At 51.0% G+C, this 12474-nt stretch overlaps 1 protein-coding gene across 3 annotated transcripts; it reads left to right on the forward strand.

Moving 5' to 3' along the window:
* The first annotated feature begins 1360 nt into the window (after positions 1 to 1360).
* FAM3D (FAM3 metabolism regulating signaling molecule D) lies at positions 1361 to 9759 on the forward strand. 3 transcript variants are annotated; one of them, XM_023935220.2, is made up of 11 exons: positions 1361 to 1515; positions 4499 to 4587; positions 5287 to 5349; positions 6096 to 6203; positions 6519 to 6539; positions 7017 to 7140; positions 7393 to 7451; positions 7722 to 7772; positions 8776 to 8860; positions 9001 to 9127; positions 9329 to 9759. In XM_023935220.2, exons 3-11 carry the CDS (start codon positions 5337 to 5339, stop codon positions 9416 to 9418), a joined length of 678 nt encoding a protein of 225 aa, XP_023790988.1. In that variant the 5' UTR covers positions 1361 to 1515; positions 4499 to 4587; positions 5287 to 5336; the 3' UTR covers positions 9419 to 9759. The 3 variants fall into 3 exon arrangements, with proteins under 3 accessions (XP_023790988.1, XP_023790990.1, XP_086702019.1); XM_023935222.2 differs by having other exon boundaries at positions 1431 to 1515; positions 4530 to 4587; XM_086845893.1 differs by lacking the exons at positions 1361 to 1515; positions 4499 to 4587 and adding an exon at positions 5036 to 5194.
* Positions 9760 to 12474: the final 2715 nt, after the last annotated feature.

The raw sequence follows: 12474 nt of genomic DNA on the forward strand, positions 1-12474 counted from the left end.
GCAGAAATGCCTCCATCCCCATAGAGGACTTGGCCTCAGGTTCCTTGAAACAGGAGGTAAAACTCATGATTGAACAGGCCTTCCCCAGGGTGTTGCAATCCCCATGCCGTGGGCCTGCTCCTGCAGGGGCAGGAAGCAGGGGAACACAGCAGGGACGAGAGCTGTGGCACTCCAGGGCTTGGGGCACTTTGTTATTGAGCCGAGGCGGTTATTGCCAGCAGCTAAACAAACTAATAGGAAGGATATTTCCCCAGAGAGCAAGAAGGTTTTTGATTTAGACTGTGCTGTTTAAGCTCAGACTCTCACCGCAGCTAAAATTTCCTTCCGAGGGCAATAATTATCCCAATGCAGAGCCAGGCATGTTTGCTTTTCTGCTCCCTGTCTGGAAGGCTTTGGTTTGTGATTCCCCCCAGTGTTCAGCACCCCCTGCACCTCTTGCCCAGCATTGAGGACCAGAGCTGGGGGGAAGCAAAGAAAAGCTCAGCACACAGCTTTACACAGAGATCACCCTCAGGTATTAAATTAATTATCAGGAAGCAGTGTTGGTCCCACAGGGCTCGCTCCAGCCCTGTGCAAGCTGCAGTCCCAAAGGCAGCGCTGTCACTGCCAGCCCCACATCTCCTCCACTGGTTCTTGGATGAAAATTGCTTTTAAAGCTCCAAGAGAAATCGTTTGGTTCTTCTAAGTGGTAAGAATGGAAAAGAAAAAGGAAAGAAGGAATGGGAACACTTTTGTTCTTGGCTGCAAGGTAAATGAGGTTCAACTTTGGAAAAAATAGCTGCTAGTCCTAACTTTGGGAGTCATTTCTTCCTTTAGAACCATAACAATAACAGTGATAAATTATTAAAAATAAAACAGCCTAAATCTATACCTTGAGTTAACCCAAGACTCCTTTAGAGTTCTGGACTGTTGCTGGATAAATAAATGTTTATTTGGAAAAGGAACCTCCAGCTTCCTGTAAATGAGAGGCAGAGAACTCAGGGCCGCAGGGGCAGAGAAGCCAGGACTCGGGGCCAGCCCAGGGACATGCAGCACAGCTGGGGGGAAATCCTGACAGATCAGGTTATTCTGGTTTTACCCCAGCCTGGGGAGCACCGCTCCTGGCTGCGTGCCCGTCTGTTCCCATTGCAGCACCCCCGTCAGCCCTGCCTTGCTGAAAGAGCAGAAAGCCAGGCTGGTGCCCACCGTGGGAGAGGCCTCCCGCTTCTGAGGGAAGAAGGCAAGGGCCAAAGTGAAGATAAGCTCGGAAGGGAACGCAGCCATGGGTGTCTCCTCCCTCCCGCAGGAGAGCCGCTCCCGGGCGCTGCGGCCCCGCAGCGGGCAGGGAGAGAAGGCTCGGGGAGGTGCCACGAGTCGCAGAGGGCTGGCCACGAGTCGCAGAGGGCTGGCCACGAGTCGCAGAGGGCTGGCCACGAGTCGCAGGGGGCTGGCCGGGCTGGGCAGCTGCCCCAGCGCGCTGCCGAGCACACGGAGCTGGCCGGGATGGGCCGGCACAGCCCGCGGGGACACTGAGCGGTACGTGGGCTTGTCCCATCCCCGACCGGGGAAATGCCTTTTCTATTGTATGACTGAAATAATGGGTTCCTGCAGCACTTTTCTTTTGACTTACTGGCAGGTTAGGGAGTTGCCTGGGGAAGGTTTTAGGGGTTTTTCCGTACGGTCGGCTGGAGGGGAAGGGGAAGCTCCCGGCGCCCGTCCCGTGGCTGCAGCTGTGCTGGTGCCGTGGGCTGAAGGAACGAATTCCCCGTGGCAGAGGGGAGCTGTGGTGGGCTGTGATGTGATGGGTCAGCTCGGTGATGTGGGGGCCAGACCAGCATGGCTATGGATGAATTTGCAGGGTGTTCACTTTGCAATGTGTGGGGCTAGTCCAAGGCCAAGCTGCTGCTCAGGATGCCGTCTGTTTTCTCTTGCCCTGCTGAAAGGCTTGGTGTAGGGATCCAGCTCTTGCTGCCCACAGGCGCCAGCAAGGATAGAATTTCTTCCTTTAAAAAACTGATGGCATCGTCCAGAGTTTTGAGAAGCCAGACTAGATGGAAGGGTAGGAGGACACAAGTGCTTTCTGGTAGAAAGCAGCAAAACACTGGTCAACACCGTGGATAACTGTGGGCTTGTGCCAGGGCCAGTTGTGCCATAAGATGCCCTCTCCAGCCATTTGGTGGATGCAGAAGACAAGGAAAGCAAGGAAATTTATAAGCTCTCAAGCAAACAGCACCATTCTATTGAGCAACTCAGCAAAGTTTAGTCAGACTGATTCCTTTTGAGACTGAAAATGGCACTGTAGCATTCTCCATTCCCCTGTGGTGATAAACCCTGAAGACAGGGTGGATGTGCACCCACCCTGTCAGTCCCTTCTCTGCACCCCTGCATTCAGCTGTACAGGAAAACCCTGCTTTTGGACAGGTGGCTCAGTGGCTGTGGGCATCTAGCAGTCACCCTTTTTGGAGTCGCATCACCATTCTGCAGCGAAATTATTTTGTTCACAGTCTGTTGGGAGAGAGAGAAACATATGGGACTCAAAAGCAGAAAAAAAAAGGGGCAAAAAAAGGCAAAAAAAAAAAAAAGGGAGAAAAAAGGCAGAAGTTTGTGGGGAAGGGAAGTAAAGTTTTCCTGCAGCACTGAGGGAGAACAGGAACATCCACCTGCTGCATCCTCCCTGCGAGGGCAGGGATCTGTCTGATCTTCCCAGCAGCAGTGACTCAGCTCCGCCAAGCGGCACTTCAGGCCAGAGCAGGCTTGGGTGGAGCTTTTGCTTTTCAACACCACCAGCCTCTTTAGCAGTATTTGTCCAAGAACTTTCTTGTTCCTGGAATGTTTTGTTAAGCAAACAAGTTTCAGGTTTATTAGACAAATAACTGTTTAACACCTATCACAATTCTTTCTTTTCTCACTCTCCTGCCGGCAGCTCTCTGGCTGATGCCAGAACACAGGTGCCTTTTATTCTGGCACAACCCTAGGAAGAAAAAAAAATTATCAATGTAAACAATTAAAAAATAATATAATAGAAATCCCAGGACAGGGCCACCCTCTTGTAATGCAGTCAGGTTCCAGGAATTTCACCACCCAAAGACTTCACCTGGTAAATTTTATCTGGGATTAAGGTGAAGATAAATAGCCCTTTTTTCTATGGGCTTATGACTTCCTCAAAGCACTGGTGTTTACTGGTTTATTTTTCAGTTTCTCTTCCTTTGCAATGAAATCAATACATGCAAAGGAAAAACATAACTCTGGTGAATGGGAGGACTGTGCAATGGACCCCAGTGAGGCCAATGTTCACTGTAGCTCTGGGAAGCAGACAGGGAAGGTTTTGCAAACCCAGTGGAATTTTGCCCTGCTCACTGTGTTCAAGTCACACCCCAGGTCTGAATCCTCACCAGGTCTAGGCTCTGCTCGTGGGGTTTGTGGGGAAGACAACAAGCTGCCAAAGCAAACCAATACCAGTTCTGAAGTGTTCACAACTTGCCAAGGGGAATTGTGAGAAATGGCCCCATTTTCCAGCCCCATCATCAGATCAGGCACTGGGATGGGGAGCCAGAAATGGGAAGAGGGTCCCTGTGTTTATAAACTTCATGCTGAAAGGAGCAAAAGGGAAGAGCCTTGTGCTGTTCACTTCAGATCCAGCCACAGGCAACATTTGTCCTCTAAAACCTTTAGACTCTCCTTTTTCAGGTCTGTGTCTCTTATACCAGCTCAGTGGAATGGGCTTGCTCATGCCAGCTCTGACAAAAGCTTTAAAATCCGTTTCAGAGTAACTGTGCTGAGGGCTGGGGTGTGGGGAAGGGCTTAGGGCATCACAGACCCCCCAGCTATCTCCTGTGGGGACAGATTCCTGCTCACAGCCAACCTTCCTCTGTGAGGAATACCTGCAGAGAGGGGAGATGCTGCTGGGAAGCCAGCGAGCTCAGCTGGCACACTGTCAAAAACACATTGTGTCTATACATGAGGGACACAAATACCTCCCAAGGCTTTCCCTAGAGTGCAGTCTCCCATGGGAAGCTGGCAGCTCTGTGCTGGAGCAGCTTTGGCTGCCCGTCCCTGCTGCAGTGTCCCAGCAGGTGTGGGGACAGCAGAGGGGTCTCAAGGGGAGAAGTGCCGGGCTCCAGGAGCATCAGCTGAAACATCACTGTGGGGCTGCCTAAAAACCCCAGACAGTGATGCTGCAACCCAGCCCGGGGTGCAGGGGAAGCCATGGGAAGCATCTCCTCAGGGTGCTGAGGGGACACAGGCCCAGCCAGCCCAGGGCCCAAGGCTGCTCCACGGTCAGTAACACAGCGAGCCCTGGGAGGGGACCCGGAGCAGGGCTGGGCAGGAGGAAAAGCTTTTCTCTCATTCCTCATGACGCAGCAGCCTGAAATCAACATTCAGCCCAGCCCTGCTACAGCCAGTTGCTCCTTATTTACCCTTCAAACAGGAAAAGCAACTCTCAGCACAGCTCGTTTACAAATTTTCTGTCAAATACTAAAGGGCTGCTGTAGTTAACATCAGGCTCATTAACTTGCAGCACCCATCTCACAAGTGACAATTCGCCGTAGGGCTCCAGCGGGGCTTCCAGGACAGAGGTTCACCAGACTGCAGCCCCGAATTTCAAAGGTAGGAGTGGTCCCAGCCCCTGGGGGAGCCCAGTGTGTGGGGTGGCAGCAGGGCAGAGGGTGGCAGATGGACTCTCCCCGGTAGGAAATAGTTCATGTTCCAAATTACAACCGCACCCTGTCCACGGGGTAAAGATGCTCCAGGATTTGGCCAGGTGGAAATATTTCTGGGTTTAAATCAGGTGTCCACAAAGCTGGCTGCTCTCCTCAGCACAGTGGTGCTGCCTGTCTTCCCTTCTCCTTTGGATTTTTAAGGAAGACAAGCTTGTTCACAGAGATTCCCCTGGCTGGGCAGGATCACAGCCGGTCCTCAGACAGCATTTTGCAGTCCCTAATATTTGAAATCTACTTTACATCATGGCAGAAGGAAATGCAGCGCAGCTGTGATTGGAAGTGTCCACCTCACTGCTATCAGCAGAACAGAAAAGGCTGGTCCACCACCAAGAGCAGGGCATGAACCATGGGGCTGCAGACCTGGGGGAGAGTTCAGGGAAGATCCAGAAGGAAGCAAGCTCAGTCAGTGCCACCTGCTCCAGGACTTAATGAGAGACCAAGCAAACCTGCATAAGAATTTGTACATCTTTGATGACATCCTCACTATTACAAATGTAATTAAACATAGCAATTATCTTCTCATCTAGAATCTGCCTGCCTTTGGTGGGTTACAGGCACTCTTTAAGGCATTACCTTCTTTCCTCAGGGTGACCTGTGACTCAGTCCTTCCCAGGTGTGCTCTCTCTGCCCACCACCATGCGGATAACAAGTAAGGAGTGACACATATTTACTTTTCTCTGTCTGTTTTCCTACGGTTCTTTATGCCTCCTTCTCATTTACATGATGCCTCCCAAGCCCAGCAGCCCTGCCCTTCCCCTGCCAGGGATGTGGGAAAGGGCCTTTGTACAAGCATCAGGTTTTTACAAGATTTGTGTAGATTTCAGCCTGTTGTATTTTTCCCAGTGAAACCTTCTGTGACTGGGAAGAGATGGCTATTGAGACATTCCTGGTTCCATAAGAGCCATTCAGCTGCAGTAAAAGTACATTTTTCTGCTCTCTTTCCATGCAGGACTGGAACGTTTTGCTCTGATGAGCGCTGCTTTAAAGCCAAATGCCAATCACAGTTGTATCAGCAGCTGCTCGGCTGTAGCTAGTGACTAATTGGGGGATAGCAGCCTTCCCAGCACTGGGAACATAAGAAATGTTTGGATTTACATAGCTTTCTGAGTAATTATCAGGTTTACTTTAACATAGAGAGAAATATGAATAGTGCCTCCCAACAGAGCAATAATGCCTATCTGGGCATCACCACATACTCTGGAGATGGTAATTAAGAGATCAGACTCCATTTGGAGGGTGAGGGATTGTTTGCTGCCTTCCCACACCCACGCAAGCGCTGGCTATCATCCCGTGCCTGGTAACCTTGGGACACAGGGATCAAATCCCAAGGATGATCCGGTGCCTGCCCCGTGCTGCAGCTGCCGCTCTCAGCCGGCTCCTCTCCTGTGTCTGCAGGTGTGATCCGGTACATGGTGCTGCTCATCACCCTGCTGGGCATGTGGTTCATCACACAGACCTACTTCCACCAGAGCTGGAAAGCCGTCAGCCTGCGGAGCTGGCTCGGTGAGGCACCAGCGGGCTCCAGAGGGATCCGGAGGGAGGGTGCGAGAGGTTCCATTGGAGCCAGCGCCCGGGGCTGGACAGAGTTGCCCTGACCACTTGTATTTGCAGTCTCTGGCCAAGCTTTAGCCACCAGCTCTGGCCACTAGGGCAGGGAGGGGCAGTGTGGTGGGAAGCTGCACTGGGGTGGCTGGGTCCAGGGATGCCTGCAACCATGGGAGGCAGTTTGAGAGAGCTGGTGCCTGAGCAGCTGCTCCTGGCTTGGGGAAGAGCCAGCAGCTCTACAGGGTGTCTGATCCTCCTGTTTGATACCCACAGGTGCCATGAACAAGCCCAGCAGTGAGTATCGCTCTCGACTTCATCTCACAACTCCAGGGTTCAGGGGGATGGTGGAAGAGTGAGATCTCCTTCAAGAGCTCCTTCCCTGAGGCAAAAATCCCCCTCTCCCAAACATGGGGGATTTTCCTACTGCACACAGCAGTAGGGTCTTTGGCAGGTCCCTGCCTCAGCCAAGAATGGGGAAACTCTGGGCAAGAAAACCCCAAGCTGGTGCCTTGGACATCAGCTCCAAATGCTCCCAGCACACACCATGTGTCACACCTGGAGCAGCACCTGGCCTTGGCACCATAAACTTCAAACAAGAAGCCGGTCCCAGCCCCAGGACAAACCTTCTTCATGCAAGAAGTTGGTCCAGGTGTTGCTCACTTAGTGGGCCACTGTATCCCAGGGCCAGCCCTGCTCAGCCCCTCAGGGACACAGCTGGTGTCTCCACATGGGGACAAAGCCATCACTCTCAGCTCCACTCCTCCCTCACAGGTGAGAAGCTGCCACAGCACAAGTGTGGGAACCAGAAGAGCTGCCCCAAGAATTATTTTGCCTTCAGGATCATCAGTGGTGCTGCAAATGTGGTGGGACCCTCGATCTGCTTTGAAGACTTGGTGTAAGCAGCATATGGCAGGGACAAGGCAGCCATGGCTGGCCTGGCCTTCAAGAGGGCAAATTTGGCATCTGCCAAGCACATCAATGGCCATCACAGTGTATTTGTGGGTAAAAAAAAATGTAAATAGATTTCTTTGCTACCACTTCTGGTTATTTTGCCATCTACAGCCACTTCACCCCACCACAGTTTCACTGGTGTCAGCACCTCCAGGGCATCCCTGCACTCACTGGTGCTCTCTGCTTTCCTTTCCAGCCTCATGAGCAGCGTGAAAAACAACATTGGCAGAGGCCTGAACATTGCACTGGTGAATGGTGAGTTGGGCAGGCACTGACCCCCTTCTCCCCACTGCCAGGGGTCCTCCCTTCCCCAGGAAAGCACAGGTCCCTGGAGACCCCATCCCAGGCACTGTGGCTGGGCCAGAGACACATCCATCTGGTGTTGCATGGGGAGCACAGTCACCATCACAGAAGTTACAACACACTGAGGGAAGAGCAAAGCATTTTGCAGGGAGCCCCAGGCTCACAGCCAGGCAAAGCCCAGTGCAAACTCACTGTGCTCTGTTTTCAATTTTAACCTTTCAGGAACAACTGGGCAGCTCCTGAAAACCAACTCCTTCGACATGTACTCTGGAGGTAAGCACAGTCACTCTGCTCCTCAGAGGTTCCCAGCCAGGGCTCACACCAGCACTCCTGGCTACTTCAGCTGCTTCTCTGTCAGCTATTTAATGATAAAGCCAAGTGGACTTTGACCAGACTTGCCAGCCTGGGTGGTAAAATCTCAGCTTTCCCTGAGGCCATCGAGCCTGGCGTCCTCACAATGCTTCCACATCCAGGATTGGCTTCTCGCTCCTTTTACAAGCATGTAATAGCCTGGAAAACATGATCTCACTAACCTGAATAAACCAAGGCACTTGAGACTTGAGAAAGGTACTCTCTGAGATCAGGAAGTTACACTGATCATGATACTTTGCAACCTTTAACTCAGTTTTTGAATACTGGTGGTGGCTGAGCAGAAGCTCATTCCCCTGCCTTTCACAGCAGGACAAATGAAGGCACTCAGGGAGACATGGCCCCCTCAATCACTCCTGTGCAACCTACTTTTGATAATTCTGGAGTTTTAAGGAGAATCACCAATATAATGATGTTTCCAGCCAAGTTCACAAGTGAGATGCTCGGTGGGAGAGGCACTGGGAAGAAGGCGGCAGTCAGCTCATGTGCCACTAGATGGGGCATTGGATTCAAGCATCCCGCAGGTGCGGGAAGAGGAATGATTCCCCCAGTACAGCCAGAGGCATGAGGGCAGGGAAGGCGGCTCTGTGGCTGAGCAGGTTCATTTCTTGTGTTGGGAAGTAAATTCACACAGCTAGATTTCACAGTTAGCAAGCAAAGTTTAGGAGAAATTTCTGCCCTGTAGCTGTATCAAAAGGAGGGCATCAATCCTGTGCACTGCAGGAGGGCCCAGGTGGGAACATAGGATGGGGAATGCATCATTTGGGAGCCTACCATTCCCCCAAATCCTGGCTAGCACCAGCACAGTCAGGTTATTTCCCACCAACCCAGAGCAGGCTCCCTCAGCTACCATGCAGAAGTACCTGCTAAATCCCTTTTATCTCTCCCTAATGCTCTTCTCTCCCAGACATTACCAAGCTGCAAACCTTCCTCCAAGAGATCAAGCATGGCACCCTTGTGCTGACAGCAAGCTACGATGATGCTGCCACAAAGTGAGTTTGCCCACAGAAGCAACACCAGACTCCCAGAAACACACAGCTGGGGGAGCTGGACATGCTGCTGCCACCAACAGAGGGGTAAAAGAGGGGAAACCCAGCTGGCACCACACTGACACCTCCTTACCCTCTTTCAGGATGAATGACAAAGTAAGGGCCTATTTCACGGAGCTGGGCAGCAACCACGTGGGCAAGCTGGGCTTCCGAGACAACTGGGTGTTCTTGGGAGCAAAAGGGCTGATGAACAAGAGCCCCTTTGAAAAGGTACATGGGTATAAGGTACACCCCTGCCATGAGCTCTGCAGGCTCCATCCTCCTCAGGGCACCTCCCCAGCTACACCTCACCCACCTGTCTGCAGAAGACAAGGACCAGTGGCATTATCCCCCACACCAAATCGAGCTGTAACTTTTGCCACGTTGCTAACTTGCACTGTTCCAACCTCCTCTCTCTCTTTTTTCTTGCAGCACATTAAAAATAATAAAGAGACAAATAAATACGAGGGCTGGCCTGAGCTGTTGGAGATGGAGGGCTGTGCCCCCAGGAAGATGGACTAGCATCAAACTCCAGCCTGCCATGGAGGGCAGCTTCACCAGTCACCCAGGGACACCCACAGGACAACCCCATCGTGGGGACTCCAGCCTCTCCACTGCCGGGCCACAGAGTCCAGCAGCTGCTGTTTTCCCACAGGAACTGGCTGTTTCACAGCAGGAACTGTGCAGGGCTTGGAGAAGAGCTGTACAAGTGCCTGCAGAGCCTGAGCCGACACGTGGCCAGGCTGGAGCCAAGCCATCCTCATCTATGGGTCAATTTGGGGTATTTTATTTTTCTATCTTTAAACTATAAAACTTTGTAGAAGGTTTTGTAAATTTCTTAAATGAGATTTCTAATTATAAAACACTACCTTCTCCCTTCCATTTTCAAGCATAATCAACAATTTCCCCCGCAGGCACAGCATGCCAAGTCCTCTGCCACCAGTCAAGCATCACCATCACCCATCCCACAGCTCTGCACACAGGAGCTCCCCCTCCCCATATGGCACAGGGTAAAGTGATCCCTGGGGATGCTCAGACTTTGGTGGTTTCCCATTAGAGCTCTTGCCAATGTCCTGTGGTTTCCTACAGCCAGAAGACCATAGGGATATATATATATATATAGGACCAGAATGATATCTATCTATCTATTTATATTATATCTATAAGGCCAGAAGTTCACAGGGATAGCATGCAGCAATGCAGATTAATATATTTGCAGACCAAAAGTATCATTCCTGAATGTTACAAACTGATTTAAACCCAGAAGAGCAAAGAAAACAGTCTCTGTGTATAAAATGGAAAGAACTTTGAAGGTTCAAAATACTTCCAAAAACGAGATAAAAACAAAATTAGATTAAATGTTGATGCCAAAAAATTGAAGCCTCAGGGTGTCTCGCAGCAGGTGATGGTGCTGGAAGCAGGGGAAAGGCAAAGGTCAGGGATTCTGCCCCTTGTTTTCCCCTCCACATTTTGCACCAGTTTTGCCTTCTTTTTTATGGGCCTCAAGGAGGGCTACTCACAGTTCATCCTACCTGTAGTTTTCAGGTGTTCAAGAGTGATTATGATAAGCAGACATAATGACAGAGCATTTTTTGAAGCCATTCTCTTACTATCAGGTTCTTAGACTGGGTTAAATCCAAGCTCATCCCTGTCAAAGGTCGGGATAATGCCAGGGATCTGCCAACCTTGCTTTGCCCTCAGGAAGGGATGGATGGATGGATGGATGGATGGATGGATGGATGGATGGATGGATGGAGGATGTGCAGGTTTCTTGGGCAGCTGAAGTTGTGCAGCACAACCAATAGGTGGGAGCCTTTTACCAGTAGAGCCAAGAGCCAGCATCACTCTGGAGCGTTACAATGCTCCCAGGCTGGCACCCACGGGCGTCAGCCACACACCAGGAGCTGCACCCCAGCCTGGAGCCAGCTGACACCACCAGGAGAGGAAAGATCCCTGCCCAAAGGTGAGACAGGAAAGCCCCACAGTCCTTCTTAGAGCAGTCCCTACCTTCTGCCCAACACCAAGCAGGTCCTGGGGAGCCTCTGCCCCCTGCTCCTGTCCAGATGCTTCAGCCAAGCACAGTCTGTTCCCAACCCCTCCCTGAGCCCTGGCACTGCTGAGATCAGATGAGCTGCATGGGTGATGGCCGGGCTTATCTGCCATCAGAGACAGGGATGAATTTGCATCATGTACAGACTTTAATTTCCGATGATTGTATCTGTTTTTTCCCCCATTCTCTGAAGCAGACCAGCAGTTTTGCAGAACATGGGGACGGAGTGTTTCTCCTGGAGCATTTGGAGCTGCACGGAATAACAGACTGTCCTGCACAGCCTTCTCTGCTTCCAACAGCCCCTGCACAGCTCCTAGCAGGAAGTTCACAGGGTTATCCAAGCCCTCAGGTCACCCCAGGGGAGTGAGGAGCATGGGCAGGATAAGGCCAGGAAAGGACATAGCCTGTCCTGTGCTTGCCACCTGAAGGACGAAACCCTAGATCCAAAACTCAATGTCACCAATCAATTGGTTTTCCCTAAACAAGGAAAAATCCCCACATAAATTGTGTAACACCTGTAAGAACTTCCAAAGGCAGAACTAAAATAAAACCCCAAAACAGTCATCACAGAGGAATCCCAGAAGAGGTGTAGTATTTTATCCCAGCTTATCCTCCCATGCTCTTAGCACACACCTGATGGCACTGAGGGAAACCTCTGCCATAAATCGATCCCTAAATCTGCTGCAACAACAGCGGTTAATCCCAAGCGCTGAATCATCCCTAGCCGTGGCAGCAGCAAGAAATAACACAACGAGCAGACACAACAGCCCTGCTGAGCTGCCAGCATAAATATGCCAACTATTTTAAGCCCCTCAAAGGATCTAGAAGCACTCATAAACCAAACTGAAAACAGCCCAAGAGCCGTAAAGGTGGCTCCACAGGGTAAACCAGAGCACAGCATCAACTACAGCCCCAAAAACAACCAGCCCCATTCAGCTGCAGGAAACTCTTCCTACCCCTTCGCAATGCACATTAGAAATCTGGTTTAAAGCCAAAATAAAGGAAATTTATGTTTCAGCATGCTACAGGCAGTTAAAACTACCTCTGAATCAATCACAGAGCAGTTACTAAGGTACATCGCTATTTTCAGGAAGTAGGGAGAGCTAAAAGTGCAACTCCTGTGCAGGGACCTTCAGTAGCAGCCAGTGTTTTGTAAAGCCATTCCTGCCAAAGTCACTGTGTCCTGATAAATAAATCAGAGTTTTTTAATATCCAGACAATGAGAGGCAGGGAATAAATATGGATTCATGAGTCAAATCTAACTTGCTAATTTCTTTAAAAGGATCTGAAAAGGACAGGGTGTGCAGGGACAGTAATCTCCAAATAGGGTTTTGCAGTGCTGTGGCATTTTGAAAGCTGTGTTACTGCAGGGACAGACACCTACCTGGCTGGTTTGCACTGTGCTGCATCTCCAGAGTCTTCACCAAACACAAGCCTGACCCTCCTGGACTCCCAGGATGCAGCTTCAGGTAACCTGGACTCACCTGGGCTCACAGTAGGCACCAACGCTGCAGCAGCAAACAGGCAG

This window comes from Cyanistes caeruleus, chromosome 11, assembly GCF_971803275.1.
Source record: "Cyanistes caeruleus chromosome 11, bCyaCae1.hap1.1, whole genome shotgun sequence".
Taxonomy (NCBI): Eukaryota; Metazoa; Chordata; class Aves; order Passeriformes; family Paridae; genus Cyanistes; species Cyanistes caeruleus.

Bases quoted from the DNA above. Each gene is read 5' to 3' on its own strand.
- FAM3D (XM_023935220.2), top strand. The intron at 6,204-6,518 runs GTGAGGCACCAG...TGATACCCACAG, and splicing joins CAGCCTGCGGAGCTGGCTCG to GTGCCATGAACAAGCCCAGC. The intron at 9,128-9,328 runs GTACATGGGTAT...TTTTTCTTGCAG, and splicing joins ACAAGAGCCCCTTTGAAAAG to CACATTAAAAATAATAAAGA.